General features: G+C 41.2%; 1 protein-coding gene across 1 annotated transcript; it reads right to left on the reverse strand.

The window, feature by feature from the left end:
* Positions 1-4,341: 4,341 nt before the first annotated feature.
* Positions 4,342-7,344, reverse strand: LOC139574243 (uncharacterized). The gene is made up of 2 exons (XM_071398642.1): positions 6,943-7,344; positions 4,342-6,214 (listed from the first exon to the last, which is right to left on the reverse strand). Exons 1-2 carry the CDS (start codon positions 7,023-7,025, stop codon positions 5,323-5,325), a joined length of 975 nt encoding a protein of 324 aa, XP_071254743.1. The 5' UTR covers positions 7,026-7,344; the 3' UTR covers positions 4,342-5,322.
* Positions 7,345-17,234: the final 9,890 nt, after the last annotated feature.

Raw genomic sequence — 17,234 nt, forward strand, 5'->3', positions numbered from 1 at the left:
ATTGTGGAGAGGTTGGAATCTGTTTGATTGAGTGTGTGGACAGGTGTCTTTTATACAGGTAACGAGTTCAAACAGGTGCAGTTAATACAGGTAATGAGTGGAGAACAGGAGGGCTTCTTAAAGAAAAACTAACAGGTCTGTGAGAGCCGGAATTCTTACTGGTTGGTAGGTGATCAAATACTTATGTCATGCAATAAAATGCAAATTAATTATTTAAAAATCATACAATGTGATTTTCTGGATTTTTGTTTTAGATTCCGTCTCTCACAGTTGAAGTGTACCTATGATAAAAATTACAGACCTCTACATGCTTTGTAAGTAGGAAAACCTGCAAAATCGGCAGTGTATCAAATACTTGTTCTCCCCACTGTACATGGTGTTGTGTGGGCAAGCGGTTTGCTGATGTCAACGTTGTGAAGAGAGTTTCCCATGGTGGTGGTGGGGTTATGGTATGTGCAGGCATAAGCTACGGACAACGAACACAATTGCATTTTATTGAGGCAATTTGAATGAACAGAGATCCCTTGACGAGACCCTGAGGCCCATTGTTGTGCCATTAATCCGCCGCCATCACCTCATGTTTCAGCATGATAATGCACAGCCCCATGTCGCAAGGATCTGTACACAATTCCTGGAAGCTGAAAATTGCCCAGTTCTTCCATGGCCTGTGTACTCACCAGACATATCACCCATTAAGCTTGTTTGGGATGTTCTGGATCGATGTGTACGACAGCCTGTTCCAGTTCCCGACAATATCCAGCAACTTCACACAGCCATTGAAGAGGAGATATCTGTATTCCCAATCATGTGAAATCCATAGATTAGGGCGTAATGAATGTATTTCAATTGACTGATTTCCTTCTATGAACTGTAACAGTAAAATCTTTGATATTGGTGCATATTGCGTTTATAATTTTGTTCAGTATCAACTGCATCAACTGTTGAAAAGTCTGAATGTTTTTTTTTTTACAGGAACACTTCATTTCACAATGGCTGTAATGAATTCATGAGTATATTCTGTCATCTAACCCAGGAGTTAATTATTACAGAACACTGAGAGTTGGCCTACCGCTGCCACTGCTGCTGCTTATCCTAGATATGTCACCAAATCGAATTAGGTCAGATCTGACATCTTCTCTTCTTCTGAGGCACAGATGTCAATTTGTGGTTTGCACATTATATAAATAAATAATACATTGTCACACCATTGGAAATATAATTCATATTCTGGTCACAAAACCGTGGGCTGTTCATAATGGTGAGATCCGTCTGCTTGACTCTATCGCCCCCGTGTGGATCTGTACTCATCGTCTAATCTAGGTCTATAACCTTAGATGTAGAGTAGGCTAAAACGTTCATTCATGTGTTTGCAAAGGAACATTTCTGTAAAATTACCGAAACTCATCAATAAAGTTTATTGTCAATTAATCAATTGAATAATATGTATGTATTTGCAAAAATAATGGACTAATAAAATTAACCGTTGTGCCAAATATGTCATTATGCGTCACACGAATTCAACAATTTCTATATTTTTCTTTAGATAAATGTGTCCAATAATGGTCAAATTAATCCAAAGGGTGTTGCAATCTCATATTTCCTGCATCTTTACGCTTCGAACACACCGGCTGTGTCATTGCATCACTGCTGCATAACATTTTGCGCAGCTAGGCAACTATACTGATGCAGGTGTCTTTTGCAGATGGTCGCATGCGGTTGGACACATGGAGGAATCATTTTCGCAGTATCCTCAAAACCGTGTCTTTGTGACACAACTGCTGACAGCTACAGGGACATAAACACAAATAATACTGCTTGGAGACAAGGGTCCACGATAGTAGGATTGGCAGGTCAGTTTAGGAGTGAGCTTGTGCTAGATGTGGCTAGTTAATGTAGCTTGCTTACCTAGCCAATGAGGTGTGTGAAAGAAAGTCATATAAATTATTCTAGTTACTACGCCTGATAACTTTACAAAATAATCATGTTTGAAAGAGTGTGAGTGTGTATGTCAGATAAATAATAATAGAAATGGTAGAGACTACTGTACCCCTGATAATTTGGTCAGATAACCGTGTGTGTGTGTGTGTCTATGTGTACAGTAGGTGACATGTTCATGATAGCTATCTAATAACTATAGTTATGCTAAGTAATGGTTTGGCTTATCATGTTCATGTCTATGTAGAAGAAGACTGTAGGAGGAAGTGGAGAGGACTCAGGGACAGGTATCAAAGAGAGAGAGAAGGGCAGAGAAAGAGAAGAAGAGGTCTGGGTCAGCAGCTTCAGGCCAGCAGGCTTGTCGCTTCTGCCACATTCTTTCTTTTCTGGATCCATTTATTGTGCCTATGGCAACGAGTGGCAATTTTACAGCCAGACCCTCTACTACGTCATCCACAAGTGTTGTCGCCACCGGTGCATCAAGACCCTCAACGTCACCTACAAGTGCGACCATAGCCTCCACCGGTGCAGCGAGACCCTCTACAACATCTACATCATCCACGAGTATGACCATGGACCAGCCATGGAAGATGATGAAATGGTGAAAGCACCTCTGGGTCTCGGACCACCTGAGATGATTATGAACCTCACGGAAGTGACCACTGAGGACCCCGTTGAACAGGATGTGGCCGTGGAGACAAACGAGGAGAGAAACACAGAGAAACAACGTCACACCAGGTGTCATCGGAGGTACCAGCCCCCAGAGCCACTCAACGCATTTCAGCAGAGGCTCCTCCAAGCCGTCGAGAGGGATGCAGCCCAACCTGATGCTCACAGGAAGGAGGATGAAGAGACCCTCTTTGCCATGAGCCTGGTGCCAACACTGAAGAGGCTGCCTCAGCAAAGACAAGCAGCAGTCAAGGTTCAAATGTATCAGCTGCTTTTCAAAGCTGAGTTCAATGGTACGTTTTTCTTTTCTCCACATCACAGGTAGTGTCATAAGTGTTGCGACAGTGAAGTAAAGTAGGTCATTTTTACAGTATACTCATGTAGGCTAATTGGTATTTCAGATCAAAGTATTAATATGAGGCAAATGTATCGCTGTTGTTTCTAGGTTAGATAATGTCCCAAAACAAGTTTACTGTCTAAATATTTGCCTGTCATATTCATCTTTATCTCTGAAATACAAATTCCATGAGTAAACAGCAAGTAAAACCAACGTTACCGCACTGTTCCAATATTTATGCCTCTAACTACACTATACAAGCAGTATTTAGTTGAAATAAATCTCACCTTTTATGGTGTTCTATTATGTTAAGCTTGTATGTGTTGTTTTTCTCTTTCCTTCCAGAGATGGAGTTAATTTAGCCGAGCAGCTCACAGGAAGGACAGGAAGAGGAGAGGAAGGACAGGAAGGACAGGAAGAGGAGTTGTCTGGGTGTTGTTTTGACCTCCCTCATTGTACCTTTCTTTTCACACATGTCAGTTCCGTTTAAATATAGTCAATTCATTAAGTCATTTGTTTATAAATGTCGCGCCCTGACCTTAGTTATCTTTGTTTTCTTTATTATTTTGGTTAGGTCAGGGTGTGACGAGGGTGGTATGTGTGTTTTTGTCTTGTCTAGGGTTTTGAGTATGTCTAGGTGTGTGTGTGTAGTCTAGGCATTATGTAGGTCTATGGTGGCCTGGATTGGTTCTCTATCAGAGGCAGCTGTTTATCGTTGTCTCTGATTGGGGATCCTATTTAGGTTGCCATTTTCCAGTTTGTTTTGTGGGTGATTGTCTATGTGATGTTGCATGTCTGCCATCATTATATTTAGCGTCACGGTCGTTTTGTATTAGTTTGTTAAGTGTTCTTTGTTTCATTAAAGAAGATGTATTCACATCACGCTGCGCTTTGGTCTCCTCACTACGACGAACGTGACAATAAAGTCTTAGGATAGCATTCATTATTAGTGTTACAAAGATTCCTGAATTGACAGAATTGAAACTCATACAGAGTTTTCACAGATGCTCTTGTTGGTCTCTTACGAGACTAAATGTCAATATATTCCTTTCATTTAAAACCACTTGAAAACCAGGGTGTTGAAACTTTTTGTGAAGTTATGTTCCATCGACTGGTCCATGACGTCCAGGGGCCATTTGTTTGTTTAGCTGTGTTATGGCTACATATTATTTTCTTTTTTCAGAGACAGAGACACACACACACACCTCTCCTCCACTCCTCTCTGTACCTCAGATCTCCAGTGCCCTGCCCTCTCTCTTTATGGCCATGTCTGAAGTTCCCCTACTACGTCTAGGCTTTATGAGTAGTCGCTGTATCGTTCTGCAATTGTGCCAAAAATACATGCCCTTGTTCTCTTACAGATTACAGGCTACACATTATTTTTTTACACATACACACACCTCTTTCAGTAGTTTTATTTTTTTAAACATTTTTACAACACACATACCTGTCATGTTCTTTCCTGTACTTGAATACTTATTAAATTATAATGTTTTCATAGTCAGTTGTGTGACGACCCTCCCACTCTGTCTGCTGTATTCTCTCTTTGTTCTTGTTTCCTTATTAGGATGCCGGTGGGCGGAGTTGGGAGGGTCATCAGCTACATGGGAAACACCTGGGCCCGGTGTCTCCCAGGATAAATACACCACTTCCCCATTCATGAAGGAGACTCTCTCCATGCAGACACCTTTATAGATTTTGTTGTGTTTCTTGGTGTTTTTTTGCTTTAGCATCTTTCAACACCCTGCATTATCACATTCATGCATGCAAAACACTCACTTACACTACTGATTACTGATTACACACACCATTGTATATTATACCTAGTTACTTTACTTAATAAATATATTGTTACTCCTTATCTCCACGTTGTCTCCCTTTTGTTACGGGCTTTGAGCCGGTTCGTGACAGTTGTGTCAGTTGTTTATTAATATCTCATTTAGACTTAATCTGCTTATTTCTTCCCTACACCTTTGCAGATCTAAGACAAGATGAAAGTAAAAACACATTCTCTTCCTAATTAGTTTTTTTTCCACCTGTATTTTGTCAGGCCAGTGAACATGGTGGTAAACTGTACTATTTGTATGGACCCTAGGTTACCCTTTCCCTTTGTTATCATACTAACTGTATGTCGTATAACCTTAATTAGTGCTCCCGCTCACCTGATGTACCATGCCAGGTGTGTATAATACTGACGTTAATGGGAGAGGGAAGGGGTTTTAAGGTGTGGTCTTTACTCCCAAATGTCACTTAAATATAGCTTCCAAATGAAGAGAGACAATGATACATAAAGTAATCTGGGGGAAAAATGCAATTTTATGGACAACGGTGGATGGTTCTTAAAATAACCTTTGTGTTATGGGGCTCTTAAAAGAGCCCTTTCACTCCATGGCATACTGCCATGGGACTTCACCTGCTGGCGATGAGAAGTAGGTGGTCAGCTTCTCCCTCACCTGGAGTGCCTGTCTGGGGGCGTTGTTGGCACCTGCCCTGGTGACATCAGGAAGGTGACCATTTGGCATGCCCATCTCCATCCGGAGCGGCTCCTGGAATGACTTCTGCAGGTAGTTGTGGAGAACACACGTGGCCTTCACGCAGGCATCGACATTTGAGGGGCTGAGATCAAGCACTCGCCGATACATTCTCCACCGGGCTGCCAGAATCCCAAAGGCGCATTCAACAACTAACCTTGTCCTGGACCGTCGTTTGTTAAAGATCCTTACAGGCTTTGGCAATGGCAGCTGGCCTCCAGTGTAGGGCCTCATGAGGTTGGGTCTTAAAGGGAAGGCCTCATCACCGATAAAGACGTGGGGAACAGGTCCCAGGTCTTCAGCCCCGGGGAGTGATGCAGGTGGTGGAATCTCCAGGGTGCCATCCTGAAGTGCCTGGCCAAAGGCAGCGTCCCGGAGGGTACCGCCATCACTTCCCTTGCCGTAATCACCAACATTGACAACTCGGAAACAGTAGATGGCATCGACTACAGCCAAGAGTACAACTGAATATGTACCCTTGTAGTTGTAGAATTGCGAACCTGAGCACGGTGGAGCCTGGATTACATGTTTCCCGTCAATGGAGCCAAGACAGTTGGGGTAATTCCACCTCTCCAGGAACTCGGCAGCAATGGCACTCCAGTCTTCCTCCTTGGGGACAGGCATGTTTTCACCAACCAGACAGTCCCAAATGGCTTGTGCCACAGAGGGAACAATGCCTGCCACCGTGGACCGTCGGAAGCTGAATCCTATAGTCCTGTAGGAGTCCCCTGTCGCCAAGAATCTGAAATATAATTCAAAATAGTGATCAATATTGTGTGTAACTTGAATTCCACCCACATATATCTACTCATATAGCTACCTCATTACTGTTTATTATGCTCTACTAATTATATTGTAATACTCATCAACCATCATTAACAATGCCTTGAAACAGTACAATTCAGTCTATGACTATATCAATAAACTGTAGTCCAGGCCAACTCTACTCTTAGAAAGAATGGTACTATCTACTTAAAAGGGTTCTGTCTGTCCCCATAGGAGATCCCTTTTAGGTTCCAGGTAGTACCCCTTTTGGTTCCAAGTAGAACCCTATTGGGTTCCATGTATTATACCTGGAACCAAAAATGGTTATCCTATGGGGAAAGCAGAAGAACACTTTTGGAACCTTTTTCTCTAAGAGTGTATGTGAGTCCAATAAGAATGTAATGAATGACTAACTATCTTGAACAACAATGGGTCCTGGATAAGACTAGCCTACCTTCATCAGGGCAGAAGGCGCCTCAACATTATTTTCATTTGGTAACATTGCATAATTAAAAAAGGATTATAAACCAACTTTGGGAAAAGTTATAGTCCCAATGAACATTCTGTAAAAGTACATCTGATGTGAAATAGGGACTATTAACTAGAGAGCCCTTTAGCTAGCTAGGTTGCACATAAAAACAATGTATCAAATATCAATCAATTATGGTAACAAAGGCTTTAAAAATGTACTAGAATGTAGCTTACCGGAGACCAATCGCCAGGCATTCAACTGGGCTGATGGACTCCCGGTAGTTGGTATCCATCCGGGCGATCCTGGCTCCAACCATCTGGAGCAGGTGATCGAACTGGCTCCGGTCCAGACGAAACTAACTTCGGAATTCCTCTCCAAACAAAAATCAAGAGTTTCGACTAAGCTTCACACAGTCGGTGTGTTCGAAGCGTTAGGCCTGTTGCAGCACAATCTCACTCAATTCGTGCAAATATGCACAAAGCGTATTTCAGCACATTTCGTACGTTTTTTTGTGAGGCTTGATTGGTGTGAAAAGACACATTTTTGTGAAACTTAATTCGTAGGACAATACAAAAAGAATTGTGCGACTTCATTCATAGGAAAATACATTTTTGGGGGCAAGTTTCGGAACAATCTTTTGAAAGTTATTAGAGCAATGAATGATGGGAAATGGTGTTCAACACTGCCTTTGTTTGTGTCCCACATTTATTTATAGGATAAAATAAACGTGTTAACAACCCAATATTGTTAATCATCCAGGTTGTCACCGAAATAATTATAATATAATAGTAGCCTTATGATGTCGTTGTTTTTATTAATTGCAAAACTGTTTTTTATGCTTGTTTTCACTTCATACTTTGGGATACTGGTGAACTTGAAAGGCCCTTTTTTCGTGTAGGCAACAGTAGGCCTACACGATTTACAAGGCTATGTCGAATGTTATGAGGGTTGCCAGATTGGAGAAAAATACAGATATATATTTCTTTGTGGTATTGATGAAGGTATTTGATTGGGAAATGGGGATACATGTTTCTGATGGGAAATTATAATACACACCATAATACACACTCCCACACACATACTCACTTTGTACTGTTATAGCCAACTCGACTTGACTTTGTATGAATTTTTTTTTGTTTAAATATTTGTGTCTAGTTGTCATATATTCATTATCTTTAACTAGTTAAATGTTTGTAGTTTGTATGTTTCAGTAAGGATTAACATGGTTAAATAGTCGCAAATCTCTGCTTGATTTAGCTTTTGGTATATTTGCCATTTTCATACATATTCTGTATTTCCACTGAAGAAAGCAATAATTAATCAACACACTACTTTAAATAAATGGACAGTACCTGTTATAAAACGGAAATTGCGCTAGGTAAATAAATGGTGAGAAATGCTCAGTCTGAAGCAATTCGGCTTTGGGTTTCACAACCCTATAATAATGATACAAGTTATAGCACCTTAAAAATTGTTTATTTACAACCTCTGGGGCATAACATGTTGGGCAAAGTGGTATAGGAGAGTCCGACATATAACCCCTAACTTGACTTCAGTCTTTGCCAATGAAAACCAACAGGGGCCTCAATTCTAGGCCGTAGAAAATTCTAGATCAATTCTAGATTAGATCAAGACAGGATGGATCAACAGATATTCATATTACTGGTTTGCATCCTAAAAAAATGATAGTTGTGTTTTGCTGCATAACACACTTACATTATTTGTCTACCCATATGATCTGGATCATTGTCAGGTTATTTGATATCTGAGCTTCAGTAACAAAAGAACACCATGGTTGTAATAACACTTTAAACAGGTAGTTTATAAATGTGTAGAATGTGTTTGTTTTGGTTCCACACTGGTAAATTAACTTATGTAAATTAGACAGCCACAGGGGGATTTTTTCCTGAATAACTGATCAGGGCATAGCACTTTCCATTCAGCTTTAGGCAACTTTGATGTAAGGCTTGATCACACCTGTAGTGACTACTTCTATCTGTCACACCCATTGTTGCGTAACAATTGTTCAATAGATATATCAATGTATTTACACCCAACACAATGTTGAAAAACAGAATGCTTCCCACCACTAGATCACGTGAGCTGGATGTGATCCCAATGCTGCCACCAATGTAGCGGAAGAAAGTGAAAGCTGCGACAGGGACTCTAACTAGGGCTTATATAACCTGTATAACCTTATATAACCTGCATTGATATTACTTAATTGGTCATTGTCCAAATACCATGCATTTGCACCAGGGGAATTTACACGTCTTCTGTTTCCCACATTATTAATTAATTTCCCATCATGAACATTTTGCACCAGTATCCCAAACTATTAAGCAAAAGCAAGCATAGAAAACAGCATTGGCATTAATACAAATAAATGTATAAATACAACAACATTAATAAAAACAACAACATCGTAAGGCTAGTATTATATTATTTCGTTGACAACCTGGTTGATTGTTAACACGTTTATTTTTTTTTACATAAATAAATGCGGAACACAAAAAAGGCAGCGTAGAACATCATTGCCCAACATGCATTGCTCCAATGACTTTCAAAAACATTTCCGAAGTTTGCCTCCAAAAAATGTATTTTCCTGTGATTTTTTTGTTGTCTTTTCATACGAATTAAGTCGCACAAAAATTCAGAAAATCTGCTGAAATACATTTTTGTACGAATTGAGTATGAGATTGTGTTTCAACACTAACGTTAGACCAAACACTACAAAATTACATCTAATGGAGCCATAAACCCAACCGTTTGAGAGCACACAAATCACAATGTTTGGACTGTGTCGACATCATTTTATAATATGCTTGGCGGATATTCGAGGAGCCTAAAAATGAACAAACTAAAATTGAGTTTCTGTCGTTCAAAAGATTTCCACACGATGGCAGCCCAATGAAGGCAATGGAACGGCTATTGGGTGGAGGCACGCACGGCTATCACAGAGGTACAGTTGCCTCACTTTATTGACGCCATGGAGCTGAATGAGTAGGCTAACTAACAATGTATGCAGCTATCAATCAAGCAATCAAACTAGAAGAGCTTGATCATTTTTTTAATGAAGTAGCAAATAATGTTTTCTCTCTTCACACTGTGTTCCATATGATGTAGGCATGACTTGCCTAGTTAAATAAAAGTTAAATAAAAATAAATGTAGGCATGTAGCCTAGATTAGGTGTGTTTCTCAGTTGACACAGCAATTGATTGTTTGTGTGTAGTGTACCAGTTTGCATATACAAAACCTAACCCAGAGGCATGCATCAGTTAGCATATTCCTCTACAAATGTTACTTATAAGGCTATTGTTTACTCACTTTTTAAAACTTTACTTTTGATTTGACGATATCTCCACATGGTTTTGAATATTTTACTTTAATAATCATGAAACAATACAGAGAGGGGTGCTAATGTTCTTATTTTATTTTCAACATATGTGTACATTTGTAATAGTAGTGTGACTAGGCTTAGTCTTGGGACAGAGTAATACTTCTAGAAAAACGTTAATAGCACTTTTAAAGCAACGTCTGTTTCTCTGCTACCATTTTATCATAACCTGTATGCTATTTGGTATACGTTGTATGGATCCAACTAACCCTTTTTGTAATGTTGATCAACATTTTGGGAAAGAATCGTATGGGGATGATTTTGCAGTAATGATATGAGTTATAAAATAGGAGTGTCTGTTATATTTAAAGCACTGCCATACTCCTCATATGTAATCCCGAGAGGGATGTTTTAACAGTAGTGATTTTGCCCCCCTTCCCTCCACAGTTTAGAGGGCATTCCTCCACTGGCTCGTCCACTGTGTGTGTCAGTCCTACTTGTGAATCCGAACTGACAGTCCCCATGGAGGAGCCTTGGCTTGGTGGAGTTGGGAAACTTCCCCAGCCATCTGTCCTAGAGCTGCCCCCCCTCCCTCCACGCATCCCTCATTCCCACACTGGGCCTTTGTCAGCATTTCCTGTCCCTGGACTAGGCGTGGTGTGCACGGAGGCTGGGGTGACCGTGGGTGCTTTCACACGCACCTGCAGATGGGACAAAGGGCCAAGGGTGCTGGGCCTGAAGACAGATTGATGCTTTGTGCGTTGAGGCAAGAGTGGGTGTGTGTTAGTGTGCGTGTGCGTGTGTCTGTGTGTGAGTGTGTGCGTGGTGGTGGGGGGAAGTAGTTTAGTTAGCTAGCTGAGAAGTTTGGGGGAGAGGGTTAGGGGAAGCAGGGGGGGGTCTGTCACTCCAGTCTGTGTGAGTCCAAGCTTTGGTGGACCCCGCGAGATTGACAGCTTTTGTGGGCTGCGTCTCCACACAATGGTGGTGCTTTAATGGGCAGTAAAGCTATATTAGAGATTTGGGGAAGGGTTGAGGAGAGGTGGTGGTTGTTTCGGGGTGGTGGTTGTGGTGCGGTGGATTGATGGATGGAGGGCGGGGGGGTGACTGCTTTGCTTAAAGGGGACCAATTCATAGGCATTCAGTTCAGGCCTCGTTATTCACTGAATGCATCCAGTGCAGGAATGCAGCAGCATCAATTAGAATGTGTTAGCAGATAGCGTAGAAGGAAAACCCTTTCTCTCCCTTTTGGTCCCAGGACAACACAGTCCCACTATAGGAGGTGTCAGAGCCACAAAGCCTTTTTTGTGGCTCTCTCTCCATTACATTACCAGTGCAATATGTAAGGTGGGGACTCTTTTGATTTAAATTAAGTGGAAAAAACACTCAATCCTATTTTTATTCAGCAGGGATAATGGTGTTATAGTCTATAAAGGTCTTTAGCTAGTAATCTGTGGCTTAAAATCTCCCCCTGGCTCCCCTTTCTCTCCTCTCTGTGTCTTACTCTCACTCGGAGCATTATATTTATTCAATGGTGGAGGGTCAAAGACAGACTGTTCAACAGAGTTGCTTGTAGCCTTAACTGCCGCATCACTTCTAATTGTGTATCAGTGGGTCAACGGTGTGTTGTGTTGTCCCCCTTTAAGAAAGGGAGAACATATATGAATTAAAACAGTATCTTGTAAGCCATTGTTTGTTGTGGGCACAGGCCGCCACTTCAGACACTGAGGGGCTGGTCGATAATGAGTTGTTCTAGAACTTTCCAGGGGAAAGGAAATAAAAGAAAGGAAGGAGTGGGAAATAGTTTGACCATGATCAGATGTCAGGGGGATACACCACTTTGTTTTGTTTTACATACAAAGATAATGGGGGCGTATTTGAACTAATTAGGCTGCATTTAATTGAATGCTTTTCAAGGTTTAACAACACTAATTGTCCACAAAATTAAATATTTAAAATAGAAGATTTTTTTATTCATCTTTGAAATAGTTATCGACTAATGTACTATTCAAACTATGTATTCAGAACTATGTTTTAAAGCATGAAGTCTTGGTATCTGTAAAGCTATAGGCCTACAGTATAGGGAAAGCAAGTTACAGTGTGTATGGCCCCCAAATAACTGTGTTATCCTACAGTGCCATTACCCAGAATTGAGTGGTTGTTATAGTCACAGTGTTCAGCATCCATTTCATCACCCATTTCCTCGCTTTTACCACCCAAATGATACAGCTGCCACGTGCGCAAATGGAATTGGAGATTTTTGTTCTCCTAAGATTTAATGTGCGCTAACTGGCAGGAACCTCTTATAGAAAGGTGTGCGCTTCGCTATGAGCAATTATGCTTCATTTGGAGCTGAGTGAGGCAAATTTGCATCGTATGAAAAGGAAACTAGAGGTAAACTGCAGGAACAGTGCAGTAAATTGGGACAAACAGAGTAACATGCAGAAATGCATCTTGGCTGTAATTGTATAATTGTAAAATAGCTGTCTAAATGCATCTCCCAATTAAACTTGCTTCTTCTGAAAGGCAAAGAATTGGCAGGGAATTATGGCAAGAAGTATTGCCATGATTTAAATGCTGCCTCCTTCAGAGTTAAGGGGTAACGGGTGGGGGTGGGATCATTTGCACCAAAATGGAAAATGTGATATAAATATGGACAGATGTCTTCATACAGTACATGTGATGCGGGGGGTTATGGAGAGGGTGTGATGGAGATGGAAGGATAGAGCCCTTCTCTAGGAGATGGTGCTTCCTGAGTGGTGAGAGGGCACAGGAAGGAGATGGTGAGAGGAGAGTAGAGAAAAGAGGAGAAGAAGAGAGGTGGAAGGTTTAGACTGTCAGTGAAGGGACAGTTGCCCCCCCCCCACCTCGCCAGCAAAACATTTTAGTGGCCCCCCTCTTGACGGGAGAGAGAAACATTGGCGCTTTAAAGATAATTTCCTACAAATCTACCCATTTTGCCATGGAGTGTAGAGAAATTGGTTCAGTTTTAAAGCAAATTTCCTGTAATTCTACACATTTTGCCAAGACTTTTGCCAAGCCGTGTTAATTATATCTGAGTGAGAGTGATCAATGGGGGCCCCTGGGCAAATGCCCTGCATGCCTGGTCGATATTCAACCATGATGACTAGTTTAGATAGCTGGCTAGACTAACTTACCAATCTAAAAAGTGTTATCTTAATTGAGTGACTGACATAGCAAGATAAAATCTGCTGATGCACAACCAAATTTCGAAATTGCACCTTGTATATTCTACTATTCTAACTCTCAACAGTAAGATTTCCTAAAAACATGTTTTTTTGGGGGGTCGGGGGCCCTAAGCGACCGCTTATGTCACTTATGCCTGGAGCTGGCCATCTCTCTCCCACAGTGGGTGGAGTGGCGCTGTCTGCAGAGCTGCAGAACAGCCTGGTCTCTGTCTGGATTAGACCCTGCCTGGCTGCAGCACACAAAGGAGAGCTCAAGTAAACGGTTTATGAATGCTGATTAATTGATGCCATTTCTCTGCAGTGTGCCATGGAGATTTAGAGGGACAGGGTGCATGGGGACTGGGGAGGGTGTGTGGGAGAGAGAGAGTTCTGACGTTGGTTCAGGGTGTTTGGTTGTTGTTGTTGTTGTGTTAACAACGGTAAACGTTGAATGCACACGGTTTAAGTAGGACTATCCAAATGTAGTACTACATCTGTGCTAAAAACAACAACCTCAACTTCAAAAATCACATTGCCATACACAACCCATCTCCAAACCCTCTGTGCTTGACTTAATTAACATTTAGCATTGCCACATTTAACCAGTACTGTCTTCCTGTGTATGCTCAGGTGTAACAGGCTGAGATGGAGGTTCCCACGAGGTGGTTGAGGTGTACAGGTGTTCTAGGAGAACTCGGGCGGCCTGGGGCACGGATGGGCAAACCCCTGTCCCATAGCCCGCCTCAATGGAGGGATCCCAGGGGCCAACTCAATAGGCCGGGTCCCACTTGATGGAGAGAGAAAGGGCCGTTTCAGCCGCTGCCCAGCAGGAAAGATCTGGTCGTGGAAGACCTCTTTCAGGACTCTCTGTTTGTCTGAAGGCTGTCACAGCAGATGAGTACTCAGCAAACAGCGTGAACAAGGATTTGAACCAGAAAACCAACAGAGCCTTGACAATATTGTGATTGGGCCTTGTCTCTTTAGTGGGGGCTGAAAGGCGAATTGAGAGCAGGGACAAGTGCGCATTCAGAGCTGGACGCTGAAGCCCTTGGGTTGTTTTTTATGGATTCTGGCAGATAAATCAGTCTGTGTGTGTTGGATAAAGGTAAATCATGTTAATCTCCTCTTTCTCATTTAAGGGTAAAATGGGTATAAACCTGATCCACCTCCAATGTCCTCTTCCAAGGTCTCTCAAAGTCATAGGGTAATCTTATGTCCACTTTGTTCAATTGTAAATTAGAGCTGTCATGTCTGGAAACATTTGGTTTTCCTTGTCAAGTCGTCATGTTGGCACTGACCACTATCCCTCTGAAAATGTATTGAAATAGACATCACTCACTGGATGATTCGATATATAACACAAATGTATTTAAATGTAAATTTTTCTGGTACAGTTCAACATTATTTCAGTTTCTGGGTTTCCTAGATAAGACAGAATATTGTGTGTTCTCAAAGTTTGTCCCTGTCCCAGCCCTCCTGGCAGGATAATGCTGCATGGCAACACACAGAGCTGCCCCTGTGTGGAGCTCAGAGGAACCTTAGAGTGTGATTAAACCACAGTTTCCTGTGATACATTTAATCTTCTCCCAACACTAACTCCACTGTGTCAGGGTCTGTCTGGGGTTAGGATTCACCTTTCCCTGTTGATTTAGGTGCCATACGCACACATACGTGAGGACGTAAACACACACACAGGCATGCACATACACACACAGACATGCACATACATACACATACTCACACAAATATGCTTATGTCCATACACAGACACTCACTCACACACCATGCACACCTGTGTGTTGTCACCTAGGCACTGTACAGAGGGATTAGAGTTTATTACACTGAAGGTGAAGAATGGGCCTAGATTAACCTCCATCCCACACAGGGAGTCTGTCTGACAGCAGCTCAAATGAGACATTACATTTTCAGGTCCAATAGTGTTTTTTATAAAGTTAACCTCATTTGAAGCTATTGCATTGCTTTTAATTAACATCAATGTAATCTGAATATATTTTCCAGGTTAAGTGTGAGAATAACACTTTCCACTCTACCTTGCTCTTGAAACCTGACAGAAAGAGCAGGCTGAATCGGTGAGAGTAGATTACACATAAAAACAAACCGATTTTATGCTTCTATTTTGTTTCCTTTCTGACTTTGTGTATATTAATCAACCTATTTATTCATTTGATGGTGGGGGTAAAGAGGCTAAGAAAGAGCATGAGTAGTGCTAAATTTGACGGTTTGTGAAGAAAGAAGGCTTGTGATGGAATGGGCCGGGAAGAACTGTGACTTCTCCATTGAGAGTGAAGGGGCACGCTGAATTAGCTTGATTTGCCTGTGAATGGGAGCTTTCCATTATTCCTGTTAGGGAGCTGTCAGATCCAATAGAGAAAGTGAAAACTGCCTTTTATCAACCTTTTCCAAGTGAAACTGAACAGGCAATCAATAACTGAATTCAGGCCCTGGGGAAAGTCAAGCAGAATGATATGGGAGTGTTATAAAAGAGGTATTTGTCAAATTGCTAATGGCAAAAAAAGCAGATGACATTTTGGCACAGTTTGGTGGTGAGAATAACAGCAAATTAAAAATAACACATCAATGAAGTCTTCCCAGCAAATGTAATTAATAGAACTGGGCTGGAATTACCAAATACTAATGGCAAATATAAAATGATGAACTTACTTCATAAACATTTTAGGTTATTGTGGTGTTATGTTGGTGTTATTAGCTAAGTAAACATATTATTTCACATTATTTATTTTAAATCTGCAAACATTAATTTGCAAACTTCAGGGTACATGTTTTTGAATAAAAAAATTGCTGTACACATTCAACTAAATTCTTTACTTTTTAAAATCAAACTTGATGAGATTCAATTTAGGCTGTTCTAACAAATATGTAGATTAATTGGCAAATACTCTTAATGAATAAAGATAAACAATTCTGCAAACATCGCCTTCACTAATGGCATGTTAGCAATAGTTACTGTTTATAATTACTTTTTGAAAGACACTCCATATATCACCGCCTCTGAAATAAGACAGAAGAATTGGGAGTGTCTCAATATTTTAATAAAGGAATGACACCATATTGTTTTTAAGTTTCATTATATTGACCTTATTGTGCTATTGTCCCGTCCCTGACACCATGATAATGCCTGAATACAGACGGAATTATGCTGAGTATAAAAAGATCCTATAGTGGCAGGCCGGTTCAATTATCCCTCTACACACTAACGACATGGAGCGAATAAAACACACGCCTTAGTCCAAGCTGCTGCTCAAGACTTCTTTTCTACAATGTTCTGACCATTGTTACAGAACTGAGGAACATGAATGCAGATGAGAATTTGAGCTGCTTACTTTTTCAGTTAAATTACAGGCGTGACTATAGTAGACTAAGGTTGAAGCTCAATGTTAAATTGCAATCTAGATAGAACCCCCCCGATGAGAGAGACAACGACCTTAGCATTTCTGATAACGCTAACATATTTTTCAGCCGAATCTCAGGGCAGGGTTCTATCTAAAACCGGGCCCAGCAACTCGGTTGCTCAGCAACTCAATAACACAGCTGGCCACCTGCACCAAGCATAAGAAGTGGTTGAGAACAGACCTAGGCTACTGGAGTCAAGCTGAGGTTAATCAATAAATGCATACAGATAATTGTCTGACAAGAAAAAAATGGGTTGATTGTTATTAGTGAGCTGTTTCCGATTTGATAAGCCAGTGAATGTGGTTTTGTTTTCATTAGCTAGGTAGCTAGACACTTGTGTGTAACCAGAGAACAAACAAACATCCACAAATAAGCGAGCAAACATCCTTGGCTGCTACGATAGCCAGTAAACGTTAACTAGCTAGGTAAAGTTAGCCAACGTAAGACTGCAAAGCTAATGTTAGTTTGCTTATCCAAAGTCCATCAGTTGGCCTCTATAGCTAGGTAACACCAGTCAGCTGAAAGCTAGCTAGCTAACTAACAGGCAAAGAAAGGTAACGTTGCCTACAT

This window comes from Salvelinus alpinus, chromosome 4 (assembly GCF_045679555.1).
Source record: "Salvelinus alpinus chromosome 4, SLU_Salpinus.1, whole genome shotgun sequence".
NCBI lineage: Eukaryota > Metazoa > Chordata > Actinopteri > Salmoniformes > Salmonidae > Salvelinus > Salvelinus alpinus.

Bases quoted from the DNA above. Each gene is read 5' to 3' on its own strand.
- LOC139574243 (XM_071398642.1), bottom strand. From the start codon at position 7,025: ATGGTTGGAGCCAGGATCGCCCGGATGGATACCAACTACCGGGAGTCC. The intron at 6,215-6,942 runs GTAAGCTACATT...ATTATATTTCAG, and splicing joins TGCCTGGCGATTGGTCTCCG to ATTCTTGGCGACAGGGGACT.